The sequence below is a fragment of the Plectropomus leopardus genome, chromosome 5 (assembly GCF_026936395.1).
Source record: "Plectropomus leopardus strain MGB_pleo_1.0 chromosome 5, ASM2693639v1, whole genome shotgun sequence".
Classification (NCBI taxonomy): Eukaryota; Metazoa; Chordata; class Actinopteri; order Perciformes; family Serranidae; genus Plectropomus; species Plectropomus leopardus.
This window is the reverse complement of record NC_142180.1, coordinates 25,615,632-25,642,473: the sequence shown is the minus strand read 5'-3', so window position 1 is coordinate 25,642,473 and position 26,842 is coordinate 25,615,632. Positions and strand designations below refer to the sequence as shown.

The 26,842-nt window shown below is 40.9% G+C and overlaps 1 protein-coding gene across 1 annotated transcript in view; it reads left to right on the top strand.

The window, feature by feature from the left end:
* The window catches only part of trabd2b (TraB domain containing 2B), an 83,626-nt gene extending 57,099 nt beyond the window's left edge, over nt 1-26,527 (top strand). Inside the window, exons 5-7 of the mRNA XM_042484051.2 lie at nt 22,181-22,277; nt 25,109-25,393; nt 25,702-26,527. Of these exons, the coding sequence (XP_042339985.2) occupies nt 22,181-22,277; nt 25,109-25,393; nt 25,702-25,936 (617 nt within the window). The 3' untranslated portion in view covers nt 25,937-26,527. The remainder of the gene's footprint in view (nt 1-22,180; nt 22,278-25,108; nt 25,394-25,701) is intronic.
* Nucleotides 26,528-26,842: the final 315 nt, after the last annotated feature.

The following is a 26,842-nucleotide window of genomic DNA, read 5'->3' as shown; positions in this document are numbered from 1 at the left end:
AGCCTTTGCCCTGCTGATTATAGGATGTCTCCCTAAACAGCCAAACAATATAAGACTCCATCTCCAACCTGAATCTCTATTTTGCATTAAACGAGGTCTCTCCAAATACATTCTCATTGGAGCTGAGAGTGTGTGTTTGCATGTAATTGTGAAGTGAAAGAGAGATCAGGTTTGCTTTGGTTTGGAACACTGAATCTGTCAGCACTAATGTGTGTTTATGGTGAATAATTTGCTCTCTTTCGTGTTTGAAAGCAAAGCTGGAGAAAAAGCAGGACAATAATAGTGTACAATGGTTCCCAGATCTCTGGCATGAAAAACTGGGTGTCTATACACACACACACACACACACACACACACACACACACACACACACACACGCACACACACACACACACACACACACACAGAAGTCTCAATTACAGCCAGCTCCCACCTCAGAAATGAAGAAACCATGAGCTGTTTGTTTCAATTAGCATTCCTGGCTAATGTTGCTAATGTTTCCTGAATGGTGTAGTGTGACCTGAGGGGAGTGTGCGCTTGTGTGTGTGTCTGTGTGTGTACACATGTAAGTGTTTGCCCACAAAAGCAGGTGGTGGGTGGGTGTCTGTTTACTGTATGACTGTGTGTCTGTGCTTGTGCATCTGAAAATGGGTGGTGCCGCCTTTAGGGTGTGCATGTGTGTGTGTGTTTGTGTGCATGTGTGTGTGTGCCACAGTGTATGATTAATGTTAAATGCCTAGGTCCTCCCTCTGAGCAGTTTTTTTGCTCCCTGTGCTCTTTGTGCTGTTTGGATAAGGCTGCTGTTGCACCATCCAGCTGCTCTCTCTCTGTGTCCACTGTAAGTTAAGACTGCGATAAAGGAATGAATTTGTGTAATACTACTTAAATAAGTGTTTTTCTGAAGTGTGCATAGATGAAGCAATAAGGGCTGATGATAATCCTCTCATGTTACACACTGTGTTTTTGAAACAATCAAAATCATGTGAACCTCAGAAAGTCCACAAACTCAGTCCAGCTCCTACGGCTAAAAAGTTGAAGTGGAGAGTCATATTTCCTTTTACAAGTTGTTAACAACTCTGCATTGTTTAATACATGCACAAGGATGGGTCGGATATGACAGCATTTTTCTGTGGCCACAGGCTGGGAGACCATTTTTTTGGCTTTTGTTGAAAGCAAGCTGAAATTACTGAGTGTTACTTTTGAGATCAAAGAGGTGTTATGTTATTGTCATATGTTATACTTGATTATTTGCAGGATAGCATCTGTATGATTTGTATACTATTAAGGAAAAGTTAAAGCTTTGATGCAGCACTGTACTATTGTGTAAGAGTTCAGTTCAAGCAAGTGAGCAGACACGCCAAACTGAGCTTGTGAATGGGAGTTACATAATTAAAAAAATGACTAAATCCCCTCAGATAAAGATGGTAAAATAACAATTTTTCCAAGTGTGAAAAGTCTAAGTGCTTTAGGCCCTGTCTACACATATACAGATCGTTTTTAAACTTTTTTTCCTCTCCATTAAAAAAATGAATTCTGTCCAAACAACCTTTGTTTTACAAACTACCTCCCTCCATACAAGAACACAAAAATGACCCCAAATGCTTGCCGCTGTTTGCTGTCTTAGGCAGTCTAAATCATCTTACAGGTAGAAAAGGGTACAGGCTAGCTTTACCTTTTTCAAAACACCTACATGAGATCTCATCACCATTTATTCCTGTTTGCTGTAAGGACAAAGAAGCTCTATCAAACATACACGCAGTGTACTGGACGTGCTAAAGTTTTACCTTTGATTCCTCATCAGCAACATTCCCACTCTGGAACGTGTCCCACCATCTTCCGGTCTGACCAGGTCCGATCCAAAACCGCTGTTTCTGACAGATTTCAAACTGCAGATGCTCTAAATCAAAAGAAGTCAAATAGAAAGCTCTGTTTGACTTCTCCACTTGCACAGACAGAAACCAGAGTTTTAAATATCTGCACCTTAGAGGGATTTTTTTAAATATCAGTTTTAGTGACATAACAGTTAACATTTTAACAAGAAGCCATAACATCTATTTTATGTATAGAGAGAGCCTAAGTCTAAAAAGGCACTTAAGTATAAATTCCCATTGATTGTTTTACTGGGCATTTCCTGGATATGAATATGTATATCTGTTTAAATGTGTAGAAGGGCAGTGCTGAGAAAAAGAACGGTGTTCAGCCAAGAAATCCTGTGTGGATAAATAAGTGACTGTGTATGTGCCTGAGTCTCACACGTTGTCAGCTTACATTAAACAGACTACCAGCAGTTCCTTGTAAGCATTTCAACTTGGAAAAGATAGCGATATGATGGTATGTTACAGTGTTCAGACCAATCTACAATAAACTGAAATTTTACATGTGCATCACTCACACATTTTTCCGAATAAAGCAGGCATATCTGACCGTTAAAAATCTGCTCTGTTGCAGCCTCATGTTTTCCAAGAGGTTGCCAGTCAGTACGGCGGCTACGTAGTAGCTTTCCACTGTGTCCTCCAAAGCTGGCCTGCTGGAGGTGAACATGTGTGTGGGGTCACCAACAGGCTGCAGCGTTGTGTGAGAGAGAACTGACAGCTAGTGTGAAGTGATAAGAACCATTACAGTTGTAGCCTGCTCTGTACACACACACGCACACACACATGATCACACTGGGTTCATACTTAAACTTGCATTTAGTACTTGTGCGCATATATCTGTAATTTGCATACTTTATAGCGTACATACAAGCACACACATACGCACAGAGTAAGCACAGCACACTCAGAAAAGGCCTCGGGAAAGCAGAGGCAATGAGGGCCAGATTTACGTACATGAAAGAGCACGGGAAAAATCCGTGCAGCACGTTCATTCAATTTTGCACTCACAATCTGCATGTAATTAGTTTCTGATTTACTACGTTACAGGCTAATTACGCAACTAGTTACTGGGGCTGCCCTCTAGGTTCATTTAAGGAGAACATTGAAGCTAAAAAAGGAAATCAAAACCTGGTAATAAAAAAATACATTTCGATTACAATATGTTTAGAGCATTTCAAAACATTTACCAAGACTGCGATTAAACTATTACTGAAATACTGATCAAATGATAATGATTTTTAGAGGTTTGGAAAGTTGTGGCAATGGAAGTCATAAACATACTTTATAAAAGGAAACTAGATGAAATAATTGAAAAAAAGGCTTTCAAAACCATGTAGGCTACTCACTGTGATGTCTTGAGTGCTTTCACCAATGCCACGTGAAGTTCAAATTTTATGACCACACAGTTAAAACCTGTCACTAATTCACTGCAGATCTCGAATACAGGTTATTAAAACGAAATCTTTTTCACCACAACGTTTACTTAATATACCAGCACAAATGTGTTCCTGCTCTTACAGTGAATCCAGCTGCACATCTGTCTACCACACTCATCGCGTCTCCCACCAGTAGTTTCTAACCTCCTGAAAATGCACATCCAAAAGAAGTGCACCCAAGCAGCAATCAAAGGGGGGCCATGGCCCTCACTGTACAATTGCTGGCCCCCAACTAGCAAAATAATTGGAGGTTGATATCACTGTATTTAAGAGGCTGTGGCGCACTCATTTTTTAAGCTAGCACAAAGGCAGTGCTACTTTTTCAAACTAGACAACTTATGGCATCTATTTGTTGCAACCATTTTAGCATAGATGTTCGAGAAGGGGTGTAAAAACACCCCAAATTTAGGACAAATTTTGGCGAGGGAACAACTGGCATGGCCATTCTCAAAGGGATCCCTTGAACTCTCACCTCAAGATATCTGAATGAAAACAGGTTTTATAGTTAGCCAGCAGTCTCCCCTAAACTTAAAAAGGCTTGTTCCCGGTAAATGTTTTGTACCTAACTATCACCTTCAAATTAAAGCTGTGCATTTGGGTTTTTTCTCTTTAAGGAAAAGGGCAGCAGGCTTTTTGAAGAATAATGCATCGCCTAACATATGACCGTATATATAAAGATGGACGACATGACGATGATTCTCAACGGCATAACCAAAACATCCCCACATGATTGACAGTTGTATGTCCCAATCAGAGTGCTCGCCATCAATGGCACTACTTGCAATTGGTGTATGAGTGTGAACTCGATGCCATGGAGATCGCTACCGCGCAGATGCTGGCTCCAAATGATGTTGTCAGTTATCATCCACGATAATGCCACTATAATTTTTAATACGATAAGAAATATTAGTGTCGTAATAATAACAATATTTCAATTCGTTGACATAATGGCGTCATTCCAGTACGCATGGCAAAAACAAGGGTGGCTGAAAGCTAAAGGAGCAGTGGCCTGAGCATCCTGAATGTTTTATGAACAGTGTGGACTTTTAAGACTCTTTTGGTGACTTACCACTCACAATAAAGTATCAGAGGCTCTAAGCAGCACAGCGGCAGCACTAAATTGTTTTCACTGGCCCCATCTTGCCACCCCTATGAAAAATTTCTGGGGGCGCCATTGGTTGGCTCAGCTGACACACTTTTCTCTAGATATACCAAAAACAGGATGCAAAAAGGCTCAATAAATCAAGCTTAATAAAGTCTCTCCCATGCTCTAATCACAAAGCCTCCTTTCTCGCATCTCTTATTTCTGTCTTTAGGACGCTGACTCATGTCTTTACGGTCCTGTAACTGTCCCTGTTGGTCCCAGTATCCCAGCGGCTGTAACCAGCCATGAAATTTTATCATCCAATGATGCCAGGACGTATTAAGTGACAGCCTGGACTCCCAGAAATCTGACTTTGCACTTCATGATTTTAAGAAGTAGTTCTGGAAGTGGTCAGCTTGCTTTGTGAAAGGCTTATAGTCTGATTACAATCTAACCACAATGCATATTTAGAGTGATGAAGAGAAAGAAAGAGAGTAGGAGGTGTGAGGGTTAAGATTGTCCAGACATATTTTAAAATAAATACAGCCCTGGGAGATGTAGAACAGCTATTTTTTAAAGCCAAATGTGGGCGTACAATAATGTGATCACATAAAATCCAATCTTTATGGACAGATCTCAAAAATCACATTAACATGACGTGAGTATATGCAGGCAGCAGGCGCAGTACATGGCCTATTCTTGTGGATTATACAATGGAATAGTCTTAGCTTGTGATGATCCTGTGCGCTTTGTCTGACAGAACAGTAATTTCTCTATTTGTGTCTATATATGCTGTTTTTGTGTTTATCGGGTTGCGTCTCTGTCGAACAACAGATTAATATTAATTGCCCCTCTAGCTGCCTTTCCTCTGGACCCCTCACTTTCAGCCTGAACCTTGTCCAGAGCGCAGAAGGAAAACAGGACTGTCGGGAAAGAGCCGGGGCAGCGCTCAGGTCAAGGCCCTCTAGAGTTACCGATGTCGTAGTCCGGTCCAGGAGTTTTTTCACAGGGTAATTAAACTATACGACGTGTGTATAAAGTGGTTCAGGCAGGAAATCCATCTCTGCTCAGCTCACCACCTTGCTTCCCAGCCTCCCCCTCTTCCTCTCGCTGTACTGTACACCTACACCTTCCTGTAGCATAAGTACTTTTATGTTCAAAATGTATGCTTTTGTACTTGCTAAAGCACTTTCTCTTTTTCCTCCATCCTGCACACATCTGCATGCACACACATGTTGTAACAGACATTCTTTATTTTCTTCACTTTCGCCAACAGGTTATTAATACAAATTACAGACGGGAAAGAGCTCCAGCAGGCATAATTGAATTACCCCAGGTAGTATAAAAGAGACTGACTGAGCAGTATTACTCCCTCACCAGAGCTCACTGTTGGGCCAAGATTTTATATAGATGGTCCACAGAAGCAACTCAGTCAACTGGACTCTCCCGGTCTCACATGTTACAGTCATATTTCAGTCAGCGATGCAGAAAATATGAATAGTTGAATTCTTAAGCAGTGAGCGTACATTAAGCCTACAATACATCAGCAAAACTCCGCTATTCAGTATTTTTTATTGCCATTGGATCAAATGACGACCTTTCATTTTAAAGACATCACTTGCAGTTATGAACCTTATTACTTAACCCTACAGCTGTACAACTATTTAAAGTAAATTGGTTTATAGTTTTAAGTCACAAAAGTTTCTTCAGCAATAGCCACTGTGCGCTACTAGCCTAGGAACAAACAAGAAATAGTAATTTGCTTGTTAAAAAGCTAGCAGGATTTATCTAATTAAAAACAGAGCTTAAACTGTTATTGACTGAATATTGGACTGTCAGTGATATTTGTTGAGTTGCCAATAACGTTACATCAAATGATATTTCTTCTGTATCTGCTGCATGGAAACGGCTTGTTAACATGTTAGCCAGAACAACATCGTAAGGTGAAAATAAAATTACCGCTAAAAAAGCTCATTTGCATCCTTGCTGAGATGTGATGTCTGAATAATTGGATGAATAATTTCCCCATTGAGAAAATTCATGTGAATGCCCCCCTCAAATCAGAAAACAACGATTCAGAAGGTCAGATAAAATTTCGGTAGGCTATATGTCCTGCTAGGTTGACGTCATATTGCGCAGAAACATGTCGGATAAAAAGTAAATGTTGGGTTGATGGCAAGGAACTTTTTATTGATTCACATATTGCATATCCATTTTTTTGCTCACATGTAATTTATGATATGGTAGGGGCTGTTACTAGGGTTAAGCAGTTACACCATTATCTGTGTATGAATCTGTTAAACCAACTTAATTATCCGTATCTGTGTTTTTATTCTGGATGAGCAGGTTTACGCTGAACTTGGGTTGACTTTAAATCAGATGTGGGTGTGGCCTACCTGTAAGTTGATGTTTAGTAAGCCTGACAGTAATTTAGATTGATCAGAAGTTGCTATATTTATTATATTTAGAAAATTATTTATAGAACAATCCCAAAGTGGACTTTCAGATCATTTTTCATCGCAAGTTTATCACATAACCAAATTAGGATTTTTCCTTAGGGATATAGGGATATTTACAAATTTTATTCATACTTGTAAAAAGTGCATTATCTGTAGCGGATAGTTGTTTTATTTAAGTATAAGACTCCACCCTAGTTGTAATCATTAGCTGCTTCCCACCTGGAGTGACCTACATAGTTAAAAAAGTTATTTATTACTATTAATCCTGATAACAAGTCAGGTTAAGCAATAATACTGGAAAAAGCTATAATTTAAATGCTCCGAGCAATAAAATACAATCTTCTTTGTAGTGTCTGGGTTGTTTCCACATTACCTCCTAAAGCTGCTGAACACGCCAAAGTTGGACGAACGACTTCCCAACTCGGGAAATTGTGCAAACCGAGGAGCGTGAGAATGCACCATTAGATGAGAACACTGATACCACTGTCATAGCTGTCTATTAGATATTAATAGCAGCCTAAAGTCTGGAGATGGGGGGAAATGTCAAAGTGTCTGTCTCCTCACAGTCTCTCATCCTTTTCCTTTACACCACTGTGGTAACTGCTGTTCGCTATCAGTATTATGTAATGGGGACCAAAGGCACCCACCGTAGCATGACGTTAGCGGCCTTAGTGAGGCCAAGTGAGCGCATCACTGTTTCCCCTGTGGACAGAGTGACACAGCAGCACCAGATGATAGCAGTAAAGGGAAAGCATGCTCGCAGACAAGCTTTACACACATTGGACACTTGTTCTGTTGCTATTGTAAACAGATACAAGCCTCAATGAAATTTTTCCATCACTCACTCAGCAAAATATGCATTCTCAGTGGCCCTTTCCCTCTATCACACGCAAACAACAAACGCACACTCGTCATTTTTGAGCACATGCAGAGTTATCATTTGTGCTGAAGAGTGGATGAGCGCTGCGAGGGTACGCAGTGTGTTGTTGGAGTTCTGTGGTGGTGTGCTTCAGCAGGTTTTCATTTGCCAGTTTTCTGGCTGCCGCTACCCGGCTTTATTGAAAACATCCCATGGAATTTCCTGACGCTGCCACGGCCTAGACACCACTTCATACGCACTTACACACACACTTGCACGTGTGTATGTTTGCGACACAAAGTCAGATGATCTGCAGAGATATTTATCGCCCAAAAGAGTAGTTACAATCAAAAATACACATGTAGCATTGTTTGTTTTGAAGTCTCAGCCACTTTGGGCCTGTGTGCTAAAAGCTGATTTTTGTGCGTATGTTCTGCTGCACAGGCCCATAATAGCCCATTGTGCAGGCAGAGCGGTCCCATGTGTTTTGCAGTCGCTTGTGGTGTTGTGGTGTTGAAGTGATGACTGAGGGAGAGAGCCTGCTTGGCGTGCATGTCACTTTGTCTCCGTGGCTCTTCCTCTCTTAGTGCATATCTGCTTTTCTCAGCCCTTTTTCTCATTTGTATGCTGCCTGCGCTCCAGCTTGTCTTAAGCTCTAATTCCATCTTTCTACCTGTCTCCCTGTCTTGCCAGTCAGTTTGTCTGTCTTGAGCTGGATATTTTTCTGGTCCATCTGCTGTCTCGTCTTTATTAAACTGACGCCACTCTTGACTGCGCCGTCTCTTCTGCTTCATGCTGGCTTAACCTCTGCAGGAACATTTTATGGAGTGACAGAGATGCCACATGTGTGCGTCATGCGTTGTCTTCTGCTCAGTGGAGAAGACGAATAGAGAGGGAGGGATGGAGAGATAATATTAGCGCTTTTCTACTGACAGTTTGGACTTGGCACTCATCTAAATGTATTTTCAAATGGAGTGCGGTTTGGCCTAGAACCCACTGTTGTTTGCTGCGTGGTGATAGTGTATGTCTATATGTGTCTTTGGTCTAACATAGAGCTACTTCTGTCTGTCCTCAACGTCCACTGTGAAATTGTTCCTCCCAGCAGTAATACACCCGTCTCATCTAATCTAAGTCTAAGTAAGTGTTTTTTAAGTCCCTCTTATCCACAAGAATTTAAACCTTATATTCATATTCATTCATGAATGTTCTGTGTCATACACAAAAGATAATTTTAAGTCCAAGTAATTAAAATGAAAACATAGCCCAGAAATATGCTATATGCCTTTTTTTCTTGTCTGGCTTCAGCTTCCACAGTGCGTTTACAAACAGTGTATACTTTAAATTATCCTGCCAAATGTTGTACATGCCTATACAGTCATTTTTTTATTACAGTAAATTACAGTAAAAATTAAAGAACTTTTTAAAATCATTTTCGCAAATACATTTAGAATGGCAATAACAGTGATTTGTTGTGCATATGTATTTGAAATTAACTTGAAAAATAAATGAAGGTGAACATTATTGTCTTTTTTTAAATGATGTGCAAAGAAACATATTCACTTTGCCATCTTTTGAATGCCTAAAGCAAATACAGTACAGTATATGCATCTAAACTGAACCACTTGGGTTGTTAATATAATGTAGTGCATCATCTACAAACACATTGTGCTGTTTTTACACATGTAATGTAATTCTACACAGGATTGATGGTTACTGTTCATGAACACATTCGCCACTGAATGAGGAAGTATATATATATATATATATATATATATATGAAAATCTTCCATAGTATATCTTTTAACGGTCATTTAGTAGTATTTGATACAATTCATTTTACCCTTTTCCTTAATGATTTTGCTGCATAGATGAGATTTTCTCTCTGATAAAACTGTACGTCCCTTGAAAATGGTAGCAATCTCTTTCATGCATTCTCACTTTTTGCAAAATATTCAGAAAATATTTAAATAAATCCAATTTGTTTTTCCCAATGTCAGCAAAGTTGATTTGCGGTGGAAGCACACATAACGTGGGCAGCAACAAAATTAGTTCTATTGTGGTACCCCAGTAAATTTATGTCATCTTGTAAATGTTCAGGAATGTAACTGCGTGAAAACATCTTATGGTAACACTGCTTGGACTCCTACATCTAATGAAATCAACACAGCTCATTAACTTGTTCAAATATTACATCATTCATTAATCAGCAACCGAAAGAATATCTCATAGCCTTGTTAGAGCCAATAAGCTTAATGCTACATTTCACAAACACATTGCTGCTTGAGTCTTGCTTGCTTTAACCTTTTTTCACATTGTCTTACATGCATACAGCAAAAGAACAACAATTACAAAGCTCAGTTCCTGCAATCTATAACACTGATATGCTGGTTTTCCTTTTTGGTAATTGCATACACCTGGGACACCAGGTGTATGCAAACCCTGATTAAATGGTATAAATGAAAACCAGCCAGTCTCTGGTCCTGAGAAACAGCTTAAGGTTGTTTTTTTTTCCAGGGCAGACAGCAGTGCACACTCAAAACACACATTCACGTTTGCACACAAGCATGCACATACATACTGTGAGCTACATACACAATTACATGCCTACACACTCACTTTTATCTCTGAGCTCATGCCTGCTGGGCAGCATATCTGTGTAATGTATGCCAGCAACACACACACAGACACACACAGACACACACACACACACACACACACACACACACACACACACACACACACACACACACACACACACACCAAGTCATCGACACATGCACTCAAATATGTCCTCCTTTAAACGCATAAACAAGATGATATGTATGTAAGCATTTGTATTCTGTAATGAAAGGAAATCTACTGGCTCACATGAAAACTTAATATGCCTCCTTCTAAACTGCAGCTTGAAGTGAAGGGTGGAGGAGAGGAAATGAACCGATAGAGCAAGACTGAGATGAGAGAGATAAAGACCGCCATGAGACAGAGCTCTGTTAAGATACCAAGACTTCTTCCATCACGTGTGAGTGTGTCTTTCTCCACTATTGGCCAGCTGCTCCCTATACGCTCGTCCAAGGAGGGAGAGATGGTAAAGACCGCAGCTGACGGGAACAAAAACAAACAATGGGGGTAATTTCCACTAAACTTTGTTAGCTGCACTCAGTTCACCTCCCTTCCTCTCTGCATTTCTTTGTGCTTTTGTATTCCTGCTCCACTTTCTCTCTCTCTCTGCACCCTTCTGTTTTCCCTCACTTTCTCCACTTTCTCTCTGCCCACCATGAGAGATTTGCAGACTGCAGCAGCCAGCTCACACAGTCTAAATATTTAAACGTGGGGAATCACTTTAAAGCTTCTAACACTGAACCACTGAGCCCGCCCTCCAGCCTTTCTGACATGGACCGGTGTCAGGCCCACCGCATGCAGCAGTCAGCCTCTGGATCCGATCCCCCCCAACTCTCTTGATCTTCATATTTGACCAGAACGTCAACTATAACTTGGACTTGAGCACCACCGTCAACAGCTGTCACCTCAGTATGGTGCAAGGAGACAGACAGACGTCGTGCCGCATGCATAGGAAGTGAAGTCATTATGGAGATGAGGAATGAGTGAGATGTGGGAGGGTGAGGAGGGAGACTCCAGATTGTCATTATTCCCCCAAAGCCGAGCTGAGAGGTGGAATTTACCATCCTGCCTTGTTAGATTTACACATTAAGTGAAAGCGGCGCTCCGTTTTCGAGGCAATGGTTCAAGTATTTCTGAAGAGCTGTGGGCAGTGTTTTCTCCGGCTCAGCTCTGTTAATCCAAAGGCCGCTGTGTGATTTATAGAGGGATCCCAGTATTGTAAAACTGGAAATGGAAATGCACAGCAAGGCGCAGGGATGCTGGGCCTATTAAAATCTTTGTTGCATTACTCATATGTTGTTCTAGGAGAGAATTTGCGGTGCTACGCAGGATAAGTCAGTGAGAGAGACTCTGACCAAAATGCAGATACACAAATACACATGTGCACCCGCTGTTACAAGTAGACAACAACAATGGTTAACCAATTTAACAGGTGAGAGGAATTTAAAGAAAAGCACAAATAATTTAATGGAATCATAAAACCTGTAGATGCTTCTGTACAAGGCATGACGAGTCAATTAACTGTTTCATGACCACCAGCTCTCAACTCAGTTAATCTCTGTAAGATACCCAGATATCTGCATAAGTCTGCAGAATCAGTAGGCAACAGGACAAGATTTTGGAATGAGAAACATTCTGGTTTCTGTCTATAGTCTGAGTAGTATTGACCGATCGTGTTTGGGCAGACTTTGGATTTCTTTGGGGAGAGCAGAACATGCAGAAAGCATTGGCCAAAATGCAATCTCAAAGCCAATTGGCTATCATCTGATTATAATTTAGCTTTTAATCAGCTTTTCAACAACAATGTTGTAAAACATGGTGTAAAATTTTCTTAATGAGGGTCCCAACTCTTTTCTTAGCCCCATCACACTTAATTATAGTCACTAGTCCTGTGAAGCTTTTTGTTCTCTCATGGCACATATGCATTTAACAATGTCAATAGTAGCAGATTTACAATTCAGAATGTGCAGTATGTTTTAAAACAATGGGTCTTCAGTTTTACACAGAAATATACAACAGCAGACCCTGTATTTCCAACTGACTGTTGCTGGGGTTTAAGCTTCCAAAACAGGTCAAAGGGGAGGAAAGAGATGTTATTATCACTTTAAACTCATTATAGAAGCATTTTCTATCCCACAGGATGGCTATTTTAGTCCTGAACAGGTATTGTTTTAATGTAACCTGTAACCCCACCTAACAATGTAGACTTGCCCCTTTCTTTTACTGATTTTGGTAAACTAATACTAGTTGGTAGAGTTTTTAGTTTTGGAAGGGCAATTAGAGCAACTCAACCTCACTCCCAACTCATCTTAAAGCAATGCTTGGACGGTGGCCCTGTGGTGGTGTCCTGTCACACACCAATGCAACATGGCACTCTTTAATGGCAGTATGAGATGAACTGGGCAGTGACGTTTTGGTGCTCCGTGCAAACGAGACAGTCTGCATAGGGCAGGTGGGAGAGAAGGTGAATGGGTCAAACAAACCTTGGACATTCACCCGGGAGCCTGCTGTTCCTGTCATGTGTGACACCAAAAGTCAATCAAGTTATTTCAATAACGTGCTAGTTTGTGTAGTATACTATGCTAGAAATGTATGTCACGTAAGGTATGTAACGTATGCCAGGTAATGTCAAATTACATTAGTAACAAACTTCATGAAGACAAAATATGACTTGTCAGCAACACTACATACATTTCTAGGATTACCTCGAGACCATGGCCCCCTTTAATACATGTCAAGTTACATTATGATTATATCAAATGATTACATTTTGGAGTAATGTACTAAAACAAACAATGTTGGTGGATGTTGTCATGTTTTGTTCTTTTTTGTTGTATGTCCATCTTTTAGAGATGTAAAGTTAGTTTTTTGTAGATCTAACCACGTGCTTTAGTTGCCTAAACCTACAAAAGTAAGCCTAAAAACTTAAATTTTTTAACCTATGTTCTAAATTTATTTTGAAAAGAGACTGTATAGCTTTAATGAGCAGAGGCTGTGCATTTCATATGAAAATTAAAATTTATTTTGTAAAGACAAAATGCATTAATGAGCATACATTGACCCTGAGCATACAAAACTAATGCAGGAGGCATAGCTAGCACGTCATATTTTCATGTTTAAGGCCACTGACCAAGTATTGGTATTTGACAAGCAAGGAGTGAGGATGTATTGCAACCCAAAGCAGGATTTTATAGTGAGATACAGTTGCTAAGTTATGATTGGACAGTCTCAGTTTAGGGGCTGGATTTAGCAAACGGGTCACATTAAAAACTAAAGGAGATTTCAGACTGACACGGTAGGCAGCATTCTCCACCACCAAAACACCAAATGACGGCCTATTTTATTAACGATTGGTGTTCGATGCTCCAGTAGATTTCAGAGAATTGATGCAAAGGAGCACTGACGCAATTTTAGTGGCTCACGGTGGTCCAACACCTTACATGTTAGTTTTTCCTTCAATTCGTCACCCATTTGACACCTACACACACATAGAGATGAGAGGAATTTTCCCCATCACCTCAGCCTGCGCACACACACACTGGCACGCATTTCCAAACAAATCTAAAGAGGAACACACCCCTGTCAACTATAAAGTAAATTTTAGTTTTCCTCTCTCTTCACTGTATTCTCTCTCTCTCTCTCTCTCTCTTTTCCATCATATTCTCATCACTCTTTCATCTGTTGTTCAAACGGCTGGAGGGCACCAGCTTGTGTTTGTTTGGACCTTAATGTAGCAACAGCACCCAGCATGCATTCTGGCTGGTGGAGGATGTACGTCAGTGCAATCCTCGCCCTCTGGTCACACTCTCCATCAATCCTCCTCCACGTCCTCCATTCACTCCCTAAAGCCATTCTCCAAATCTGTCCATTCTGCCCATAACATATTCACTCAATCCACTAGAAAAATGCCCATCTCTGCTGTCCTCCCTCATGTTTTCCCTCTTGGTTTTCTTACTGTTTGTGCTCTGATTGCAATTTTCATAGGAGGTGGTCTGCTTGCAAGCCATGTGGGATGTTTTTTTACCGCAAGCGCACATCAGTTGATCCATTGTTTACACAGTGTAATTGCAAACACATTTGTTTGTGCAAAAAATGAAAAATAACATTATTCTCTTCATGTGAGTTTTCTTCCTTTTTTTTGGACCAGTCTCCAATGCTTAACTGGCTCTGTGTTTCCATTCTTCTCCTGCACTACTACCAACTTGTCTGTGCACCAGAGGGACGTAGAAAGGAAAGGATGAGTAGACATAAAGGGAGGCATGGTAATGGAGAGAGGGAGAAGAGGCTAGAGAGATAGAAGGAGTGCAGGCTGCGTGTGAGTAAAGAGGTGCTGACATGGCTGGAGTCGAACCCAGTTGGCAAACAGAGGGAGAGACATGCTGCAACACCTCCTTTTGCAACAAACACTAATGCCTTTATACACAAATGTGCATGGAGAGAGACCAAAAGGAAAAACTGACAGACAGAAAGTCAAACAGAGGATGAGAGACAGAGCTGCGGTGACAACCAGACGAGCACGGACGCTTTAAAAAGACATGATTAAGTCTGGAAAGCCAGACAGATAAAGAGATAGGCCAGAGACAAGAGGTGGCTTCAGTAAACACAGACAGACGGGGAGAAGTGGAGTACATTAAGTCGCTACTGTAAGTGGAAATCAGGACGGAAAGGTTATTAAACAGAGAAGTAACTGGGTCATTAACTCTGCTCTCAGGAGTCACAGGAGGGGAAACACCCTGTAAGGTAGTGCACACACTGCAAAAAGTCATGGTTGCTCCTGAAGCTTTTTTTTTTTTTGAGCAAAGAAAATATTTAAAACATATCTGCTTTATTAGAGCGATGACAGCCAAACGGCAAGAAAGACCGGAGGGTGATATGTGAAAGTGGTTGTAAGTGGTCTGAAGCCACATTACCACAAGTTATGTTGCTTCTGTGTCAAAGTAAACCAAAGATCTCTCTGCAGATTAAACACGGTGATGTACATGCTGATAAAGACTGAACCTTGTTTCTAATTCTAAACTACATATCAAGTAAGTTTTGAATATAGTTAATGAACAATAACAGGTAAGTATAGTCGAAAAAGCCAGTACTTAAAGGAACAGTTCACCCCAAATTCAAAAATATATATTATACATAGTTTCCTCTTACCTTTATCTAAATTGTTTTGGTGTGAGTGTTGGATATGTCGGCCATAGAAATGTCTGCCTTCTCTCCAATAAAATGGAAGTAAATTGCACTCAGAAATCACGCCAGAAATTGTGTGTGTGTGTTTTCAACACCGTACTATGTGCCTCTTTTGCCTAAACCTAACCATCTGTGACTTTGGTGCGTAATCCCCACTGTTGTGACAGTCCACGCTGTTGTGTGAACATAGGGACCGTGCTGCTTCATTCATTTGTTGACATCACCATAGCAGCATCCAGGAGTGTAAACAGTTAACACAAAACCAGGGGGCCAGGGGCATCAATTATCTCACCTGGTAGAGCGGGCGCCCCATATACAGAGGATGTGTCTTCGCTGCGGGCATGGATTCGATTCTGGCCTGCAGCCCTTTGCTGCATGTCATCCCTCTCTCTCCCCCTTTCACGCCTCCAGCTGTCCTATCACAATAAAGGCAAAAAGCAAAGAAAAAATAATCTTTAAAAAACACTCTAGACTAATAAATAACACTACATAAGAGGAAAACATGCATTTTTGATTTGGAAGTAAACTGTCTCCTTGAAGATATGTTGTTCTTCTGAACGACTGTCAGAGCATCAAAGCATCCTGAGTCCAGCCTGTTAAACTCAGACAACAGACTCTCTTTGATTAATTTTAGGGAAAGATTGTGGTCTTTATTAAACATTAATGAGTAAGTTAACACATCTTGTCTCATGCTTCAAGTCCCTTTTTACTTTTTCAGCATTTAATCAAAACCGTAATCTCTCCCTAACTGTCACCAGGGGCTCTGAGCGAGTGCCTGAACATAACCAAAAAAACATTAATCATGGAAATAGAGGAACTGCTCACAGCTGCAAGATATTAAAACAATATGCTCGTGGTGATACAGCATGAGGAAAAAATAAATATTATATATTTGGAATAACATTTTGCCCTCTCGTTAAGTTTGATCGGCAGAGGCCTTTCAAAGTCATGTGGTCACTGTATAATTAAAGTATGTTAGTGGAAAACAGAAAAATACAGTACATTTAGCAAATACTAGTACATACATGTTTGTATCAAATATCCCTTTGTTCATGATGATTTCTAACGGTTTTACATGAGCTACTGTATCTGTCATAGGCATAGATTTTTTGTTGTTTTTTTGGGGGGGGGCACAGGGGACATGGTCCTCTCAATATTTAGAACGTGCATTTGTGTAAGCCAAAAAAATCATGAAAGTAGCAGAGGATGTTGATTTTGTTCACATGGAGTTAAAATATTTTAACTTTTTGCCGTCCTGCGTGATGAAATTTACAAACAGATTTTACACGGCTCCCTTACACAAGGAGAAAATGAGGGTGATCTGGGCAATTTCTCGAAAAAATTACATAATGAACATGTAATCATTTTATTTCATATCATTTCTATATAATCTATTACATTCTTTGTCACTAATTCAACATCACCATTGCAACACATTCACATGCATGCTTTATTTTAATGTTCTGCCATTCCGATGGACTATTTGTTCTTTATTCTCACACCATCCAAACGTTTTGTCCACGACATACTTTCTACTCTCTGCCTGGTTCCATGTAAACGTGACATTAGACATGAGCCTAGAGTAACGACGACTCTGGTGAAGTCGGTGGCAGCAGTACAAGACCTCCAAAAGCAATAGTTGCAATTGCCACGGAAACAGAAAGAAGAGGACGCCGCTATGAAATGTTGAAGCAGGAATTACCAAACTGATACACAAAAGAAATAAATGGTGCATAAAAATTCACCAGAATGCCAGAAATGAAGTGTTAGATCAGTCAAAATTTCTTGGTGGAACATCCCCAGACCTTCCCCAATATATGTCCCCTAAAATGCTAAAACAAAACCTGCACCTTTGGTTTCTGTCTTTCTTTTGATTTAAGTGCATGATGTCCTGTGTCCTAGAGGACTATGAAATGCCTTTTGGACATCAGGGGCCTCCTTGTGACAAAACTCTAAGGAAATTCTTAGAATAATGTCGTTTTCTGAGAATTTATTTCCTCTAACAGTTAAGACTAGGTCCTGGATGAGATAAAATTATTCACAAAGCATCTTAGAGCCCTTAAAAGAGCTCCTGCGGTGAAAAACTGCAGGAGTAGGGAGGAGGACTATTGAGTTTCTTAAGCAGAGGAGCAAATAGCAGAAAAACAAAGAGGTAGCAGAAATTTTCATATTCAAAGAGTAGCGCTATAAGTAACTTAAGTAAGAGTTTCATACACAGCAGCAGTGGCATGTTTTACAGTGTACTACCAGTGCAATGCAAGAGCAAAGCAATTAGGAGTCAGCTGACCTCTCATTACGTCTTGCCTAATGGAGCTGTTTGTCGGGCCCGCTCCCTGCCTCAGAAGCACCACACTGTTTACTGTCTGGATACTCCAAAAACAAACACACTTGCTCAGCCCCTCCCACACACACACGCACGCACACACACATTCATCTGTATGGAAAGAGCTATTATCTCTGTACCCAGTCACTCACCCACACACAGGGATGAACCACAAAAACACGCAGAGACAAACAATACACATGCCACTGTTGTAAGATGAAAAGCTTGTGAATAAGCCTTTTCCAAAATTTTGAGGAACTCGAATAAACACTTTTGTTTTTGTTTGACAAATTGTGCCCACTCATGGGGAACTGTGCAATCCCTCAATTTAAGTTCAAACATCGAGTAACCAACATTTGAGAAGTGGTGGTTTTCAACCTGAGAATGACAGTTTGCTTGTGTGTGTGAGGAGGCATGTGTGTGTAAGAGTATGTTTGTAGCCGTTTGTAGTTTATCCGTGTCTTTTTTTAGCCCTGTGTTGCAGTCAAAAGTGTTTGCATTGCTGGCCTGTTTGTTTGTGGATACAGTCGGTTGTTTAAGGAGTGGGTGCGTGTTTATAGAATCCTGAAAACAACAAACTGGAGGGGAAACGCAGCAGATTGAATGCTTTTAGAATGTCAGATTTACAGCAGGTGTATCTCAGAAATGAAAAACATGTGGTTCACTGCAGGCTGCGAAGGAAAACTACAATTTAAGTCGTACAAACAAACAAACAAACACACACGCGCGCCCGCAAACACACACACACACACACACACACACACACAGTGCTCAGTCTGAGTGTGTTCTGCATGACAGCAGAGCAGAGGAAATCAAGTCAGCACATCAAACAGTCAGCTTGACCTCACACCCAGCTGAACACACAGGAGGTGTTCTTCTCTGCCCCCGGCCTGCAGAAATTAATGAAATAGCTGCCTGACACAGATATGAGGGTGGTTGAATCTGTCAGCGTGTGGTCACTGAATGAGCTGACTTTGGCCCCCAGAGTCTTGTCAGGAGAAAAGGATGAAAGAAAGAGAGAGAAGAATGTAAGAGAGGAGAGAAGAGTCATTATTGGTAGTAATTAAATAGGTATTTGTGCAGAGGTACTTTCTGAGTGTGTATATTTTAGCATTTTCACATATATCATTAGTGTTATAGGCTATGACTTACTGTATATATGATGTGTTATAAAACATATAAAACATAAACATATATATCAACCACAGAGTAAAGCTTGACTAGGCTAATTTGCACAGGAATGAAGCACTTATGATGCGCTTTATCCTCAGTCTTTTTTACTGTTGACCCTCTGACCTCTGAATTTTATTTTAGGTTTTAGACCCTTAGGGTTTTCTAGGTTTGCGTTTTTTTTATCTGTTGTTTTTATTGTCTTGTGTTATTCTTTTTACCGTGAGCCGTTTGGCCATTCAATGTCCTTTGGGATTAATAAAGTTAATCTAATCTTATCTAATCTATTATAGGCTATGGTTTACTGTATATGTTATGGTATAAGATAAATCAACCACAGAGTAAAGCTTCTGCAATTTCTCCACAAGCATGACGTCACAAACAAGACACTTATAAAATGCCAAATATGGTATTTTTATAGTAAAACAAGACACAGAGCAGACATGCTAGTGGCTCTGTGAGGCTGCACTCAAGCTAAAGGCTAATGTCAGCATGTTAAGATGCTAATAATGGAAATGCCAACATGCGGATGATAATCAGATATAATGTTTGCCATGACCACCATCATGTGTTATATGCTAACATCTGTAATTAGCATCAGACTGTATGTAAAGATGGACGGCATGACAGCGCCCCAAAAGTGAAACTGAAGAAATGTCCATCCCGCTCTGGTGGCTGGCTGTAGTACAGAGGTCATAACCATGGGCCCTTTGCAGTATTGCAGTGGAAAAGCATTTTCCCCATTGACCACCATTTTAAAAGAGATGTTTGTAAACTGTTTACACGACACCTAGAACTGAAATCAAGGTGAGTTATGATTCTATCTTTCATAAAATTTTGATTTTTGATCCTTGGAGGTCTTTTTTATCAATGGCTCAGCTCTTGACTGGTTTGGATGGCAGGAACTTTATAGCCCAGCTCCAGTTCCCGTTTGCTACTGTGCAGACTCTGACTCCATTTGACCTCACCAGTGCAACATGGTAGCCATATCCATAATATTTTGGCTTCATTTTCAAACAGTGAGGGTTATTGGGGACATGTCGTCCACCTTTCATACACTCATACAGCTGAGCTGAATGAGAATGTCTTGAGTTTTGAAGGTATTTGGTAAAAAACCTAAGTGTCGTACAAACTGAAAATTCGGCCGGTTGATGGCCCTTGAAGTGGGGGGGGGCACCACATTTTTATGGAAACCCACGAGGTTATCTGTTCCATTGAAGGGACTGAGTTTGAACTCTGTTTTCTGCATTTCATTGCATTGATAAGATCACTTGTAGCTGTAATTATCTTATATTTCAGTTTAAGTACCAAAACCTTACAAAAAGGTCTTGGAAAAAACAAGGATAAGAAAAACACACTTGTGAGGCTATTAAGTCTGCACAAGTATAGCAAAACAAGAACACACACGCAAGCACACACATACACCTTTACCCAGACAAAAACTCACACTCTCCCCTCTGTGTAATCCCATCTGATCTCGCCGACACTCTGTTGTTAGAAGCCTCCTCTCACTCCGCAGCCTATCCCAGCGCTGCCTTTGAACTCGGCTGCCAAGAAAGTGTAACACCGCGTGCCTCTTTCTTTGACTCTCAGGAATGATCAGGAACATTATAATGATAAAATTGGCAGGGGGGTGAGGAGCTGAGTGGGAGCAGAAGGCCCTGACAAAAAAAAAAAAAAAAAGCGAGCGAGAGGCTTGAATATTGTCAACGTGTTGTTAATAAGCTGCAGGAGAGAGCTGAGGTGTGTGAGTGTGCGAATTCCTGCGTGTGTGCAAATTTTTGCATGTGCTCAAATATGAATTCCTCTGTTAGTGTGTGTATGTGTGTGTGTAGAGGGGGTGATGTCAAGCTACATTACAGCTTATTGCTGGGTTGAGTGACACACAGGATTATCGGCTGATGGGAGAAATAAAAAAAAAAAAGAAAGAAAAGCTTTTATCAGCGTGGGGCTGGGGCCCGCATGTTTGATGTTAGTCTGAAGGAATCGCATACAAGGTGAAGGACAGAGGGGTGGAGAGGGCACTGGAAGTAAAGTGTCGACATCATTACAGAGCAACAAGTGGGCCTAGTCGATGAAGAGATGAAGTTTCTGTTGTCTCACAGATCCTTCACAATGCTGCTTCTTGCTTCTATTGACAGCAGCACTGCATCTCCCATAATGCATGACAATCCCTAAACCGTGGCTGGATAAAGTTGTCTTTGGTTGGGGAGCTCTACTGAATGTTGTGCATACGTATGTCAATCCAATGTCTGATGTTTAAAGATATACTTAAGTTTTATGTATGTTCAGAAATATTCTTAGGTTGCTCTTATTAGCATTAAAATGTTTATTTTTCCTCTTACCTGCAGTGCCATTTATCAAGCAGAGTGTTGGAGATATCAACCGTAGAGATGCTCGCCTGCTCTCAAATATACTGGAACTAGATGGCACTTGGCTTATCCTGCTCAAAGACCCAAAAAAAAAGATATTAAAAACTCAACAGCAATTTCTTTTCCAAAATTTACCAAACCAAAAGTTACCCAAGATAATCCACAGACCTTGTTGTAAGCACTTTCATGTATTTATTTCTATAGAACTACATCCACAAACCGTATCACTTCACAGAAGGAAGCGAGCATTGCCAGTTAGCCCACCTGAGCTAGCAGCTCAAGTTACAGCTCAGCCGAGGAGGATGCTATTAAAGTTTACATCTTATGCTATCATGAGCGTGAGCCTCTCATCTATGAGTAGATGCACGCTTTCTTCCGCACTGTGGTACAGTTAGCAGGCATAGTTTGGTAGAAAAAAAATAGTTCCTTCATTAAACTGGTCTGTGGATTATCTTTAGTAATCGGGTCATGATTTCTGAAAAGAGACACTGCTGTTGAGTTCAAATGCATTTTGACACTTTGAGCACCACAAGCTGAGTGCCATCTAATCCTTACATATTTGTGAGAAGGAAGACATCTCCAGGGCTTATATCCCCAACACTCCACAGCTAAGAGGGAAATTATGTAATTTTGATTTGGAGGTAAACTGTCCCTTTAAGTTGCTGTTCTCAGCATCAAAATGTTTTTTTCCAGGTTATATTTAGACATACAGACCAAAGGCATGCTCAGCAAAAAACTGTCTTTAACTCTGAATCGCTTGTCTTATATTAATCGTGACATTTGGCCTTTTTGTCTACTGCTAGGTCACTTCCTGGGTAACCACAGTGTGCTGGACATCCTGAGGCAGGAGGGCTATGAGATTGTCCACATGCCACCTGATCATCAAGAGCCAGTCACAGAGTGAGTAAGCAGAGAAATGGGAACAGAGAACAGATGACAGAGCATGTCATTTGATTTAAGTGCCACGGTTACAAAGAAACAAACAAAAAACTGTTGTCAAAAAACAGAAAAAGCAAAAGACTGCTTGGGTTACTAATATATACATGTGGATATGTGTGTGTGTGTGTATATATATATATATATATATATATATATATATATATATATATATATATATATATTTATGAGAAAATGACTGATTACTGATATTGGTTGACATAACTGAATCTGACATGGTTGATAATACAGTAGAAAAGATGTGTTATTTTTGTTTTGCGCAGTAATCAGACGCAGGTTAAAGTTGACTTCTTGACAAGATGATGAATGGAAAAAGACAAAGAGTTTGTGCTAGCATCACACCAATAATGTAATGGTAATATGGACTGTGAAACAAAGCATTTGTGCACATTTAGTTTTTGGCAGGCGCGCAGATACATGTGGACATCCATCAACAGAGCCCATCAAAAAGAGAGTGAAACTCAGCCAGTCCGCATCCGTCTTATTCTCTCCAGAGTCGAGCTATTTAACCTCAGTAGATTTATTGAAGTGCAAAGCAGATATGGTCCAAATTGTGCTCTGTAACAAATAAAGCTAAGCTATGCAAGAATCCTTTGATACCTCATCAACTCCCTCACCTTCCTCCCTCCCTCCCTCCCTCCCTCCCCCCCCCCACCCTGCCAAAGGCGAGCTGCCAGCGGTGGTTCTGCCTGTTCTCAGCAGCCACTGCTGGTACAACTGGTAAACACACACGTGTGCATGTGTACGCAGGGTGAGTGGAGAGATGCACAGTGCCAAGGAGCAGGGTTGTACACACACTTAAACTCACACAGAGGCTTGGCGTCCTGCAGCAGTTCCCCACAAAAACTTCCACAATCCCTCTTAATATCTCAGTGTGTGTGTGAGTGTGTGTGTGCCCATTCCTTGGCACAGAGCAGCTCCCCTCTCACCTTAGGGGGTTGATCCATGGGCCCATAAAATAGGAACAAAAGCCACTTGAATCAGGCTGATAATGGAAACAACAAGGGGCATCCCTTTAAAAACAATAAATCCATCCATCCTTCCATCCATCCACCTAACCAGCCATCCGGGGCTTTTACAAACTGCTCTCTGCACACTGCAGCTGTAAACTCTCTATCTCCCTGTTTGCAAAGTTGTGGGCTTCAACCAGTGGTTCTGGTTTGAAAGCTGACAAGTGGACTGACTTACTGTGGTCACAAAACACTTACGTACGTTTGCACACACACGACCACATGACCACACACTTACACGTGTGCACATACACTTTGAGCTCCCTGATACAAGGTGACATGACGGGCGAGGAAAAACACCACGAGATGGTTGAATGAGAGGTGTTTATGACAGCCTCAGACCTGGAGTGTTACGGACCGATTGGCCAAAGGTCTTACAGAGCGATTATATGACTGACAGACAGACTGGAGGTGGGTTTGGCTCCACAGTAGCTTGACCGCAGGCCTGGAGCTATCATCACCATGACCGAGGGGGGTTTTCATGTCTGTAAAAGTAGAAGTGCAGACCATCAGATTTATGATCACCGGAGGAACAAAATGAGTGCGGTAATTATGAGTGAGCAGAGGACATCATGGCTAAGATTCATTCTACGATCCATCATATCACTCACATTCAACAATGTGAAATTGTAATATCAAATTTAACACGAGCATAGGAAATGCTGTACTCTCTACTGCTGTGTAACTCCCTTAAAGTTGGAATATGTAGGATTTCGAGGTATCTAGGGGTGAGATTTGCAAAACTGCAACCAGCTGAAACTTCTCCCATGCAAGCATTAACTCCCGGTTAGGATTCCTTCAGTGTTCATGTTCAAGAGGTTTTTACCAGGAGCGAAGTAATCCACAGAGGTTTCTTCCTCCCCAAAACAAACAGATCAAGTGATTTAAACTGGTAAAAACACTGAATAAAGCAGTTTCACATTAAAAATGTGTGTTTTTCCAAAGCTGCTCATTGCAGAGGGGCTGCTAACTATGCTGGCAGATGTCGAAAAACGAATGGCCCTATCAAGAGCCAGTGTTTGGTTTGTCCGTTCTGGGCAACTGTAGAAACAAGGCGGTGCAACATGGCACACTGTGTAGATATAAATGGCTAATTTTAAGGGAACGAAAACATGACATTCTTATTTTCAGGTGATTATACACAAGAGAAAACATACTTAGTATATTATATTCTATTTCTGCCAATATATCTCCCGAAATCCTGCACACTGGACCTTTAAATGATGAGTACAGTTGGCTCTTTTTGATGTCCCACCGTCAAACACAAAATCACATGCAAGCCATATTGTCAGGAAAAGTACAAGAGGGGAGAAAGTATGAGTAATGGGAGGACGAAAGAGGAGCATGGCAGAAGTTTTCGAGGAAAGGCCGACGATTCTGGGTGGTCTGCTTTGGGCAGATGTCAGTTTTGATGTTACAGTGCGGCCATAAGAGTTACAACTTCCTCTAATGTGCCTGCTGGGTATTAATGCCGCTCAGCGCAGTGTTTATGGGGCAAGACGTAGCGTCCATGTCTTTGATTGAAGTCAAGAGATGTAAGTGGGAAGCAATGGAGTGGTCAGAAACCACAAATAATAACATTTAAAAAGTTATACAGCCTCATTCTGTAGTTTCAATTACAATCATCTCAGGCACATTTTTCCATCTGTAGGTCAAACGTTTCAGTGATGCCTTTGAATACACACGATTCATACAGTGAAAAAAAATCCTGAGTGAGATTTTATGAGTTTAAACTGACTCCATATCTGTTTTTTCTTGCTCCAGGAGCAAACCAGCTGAAGAGCCCGCAGTGTGGTCCAGCGAGGAGAGCACCGACAGCAGCACGACGTCTCCAGACAGCTGGCCAACTACTCCACCAGAGATGGAGGTGGAGCTGGAAGACCCAGAGAACATGCCCGGCCTTGGAGACGAGGAGCTGCCTCACATTCTGCTCCCCGACAGCCTGAGTCAGCTGGAGGAATTCGGACGGCACAAGCGGCCTCGCAAAGCTCACCGCGGCCACGGGAGGCCCCGCCTCTTCAGTGACCTGTGGGTTCGCATCGGAGATAGGTGAGATATCCATGATGATCTGTTTCCTGTAGTGACTTTAAGGTCTTTAAAATATATGAGCTTTATAAAGTAACTTATATGGACAGTTTGGATTTTCTGAATTGATCTTTATGGTATCGGCAAAATGAGGGTGTTACATCGCTCTCTTCAAAGCCAGACTCCACTGAGAAAAATGTGTTGCCCTTAAACTAGGGACTAAGAAGAAAATCTGGACCAGACCAGTTGGATCACTGTGTTGGAGCATTTGTGTAACAAGTGACAAACATATTTGAGCTAAAGCCTGATTTCTTGTGTCCTCTTTACTTCAGCACCACTCCACCGCCTAACGTGAGGATAATCAACGGCTATGTGACAGTGGAGCCTCCGCTGACCCATCAAGAGCAGCACAGACGGATGGAGATCTCCGCCGCAGAGCGACATCCCAGTCCAGCCTCCTCCACTCCGCCCAATCCCAGCTCAGCCCAGCCGGCCTCGGTCCACAGCACACTCACACTGTCTTGTATTTTAGCCTGGCTATTATCACACATGCTGTTCACCTCCTGACCACAAGACAGCGTTATCTCACAGACAAACAGAGACTACTGCGTCCGTACCAGAGCAGTGGAATGCACCAGATAAACAAGGAATGACCATCAGCACATGCAGAAAAAAGACGAGGAACAAATACTGCTGTCAGCCTCCACCTACAGGGAGGATCATCTTCAACCAGCTGAAGTCTTCACAAAGATGTCTCAAAATGTGTGGAATAAGCTCTCAGCCACGAAACAAGCAACAAGTGGACTGTGTTAGAGTCTTCAAACCTCGTGAAAGAATTACGGTAGAATAAGAAACACATAGCACAATGAAGACCTGTAATTTTGAAGAGTTTGTGTGGTGGAACTTTCTACCTAATGAAATCTGTAATACTGTGTAGAAAAAAATAAGACATTAATAATGAGAGTAGGACATACTAATAGCAGTTGTAACTCTGTGATAAATGAGTTGAATGCAGGAGGTGGAGCACTCAGTTGCCACTTTTTTTGTAAATTGTGCATTTTGTTCATAAAGAAATATTGTATATTTATTATTTCTGGAAGAAAAGAGTATATTTTCTTGTTTTTTTTGAGGATACAAAAAATAAACTTTGAAAATGAATGAAGTGTTTCTTTTATTTATTTATTTTTTTCAGTGGACAGAGGATTTCGACCAGACATTCATGGCCAAATGTAGGAGGCAAAATAGAATCCAATTAAGGCCACAAAGAGAAACATCAATGTGCTTAATTTTGGAAATATTGATTAATCACAATAATTTAAATAAATGTAGTAATGTGTGTATGTAAAACAAATGTCACTTTATGAAGCTTAAGATGTGTCATACTTTGTTTAACACTTTAAAACTCCCTTTGGAACAATTTTTATGGGTAATGAACTTAAAACGTGTGTTCAGAAATATGGTAATTAAAACTTT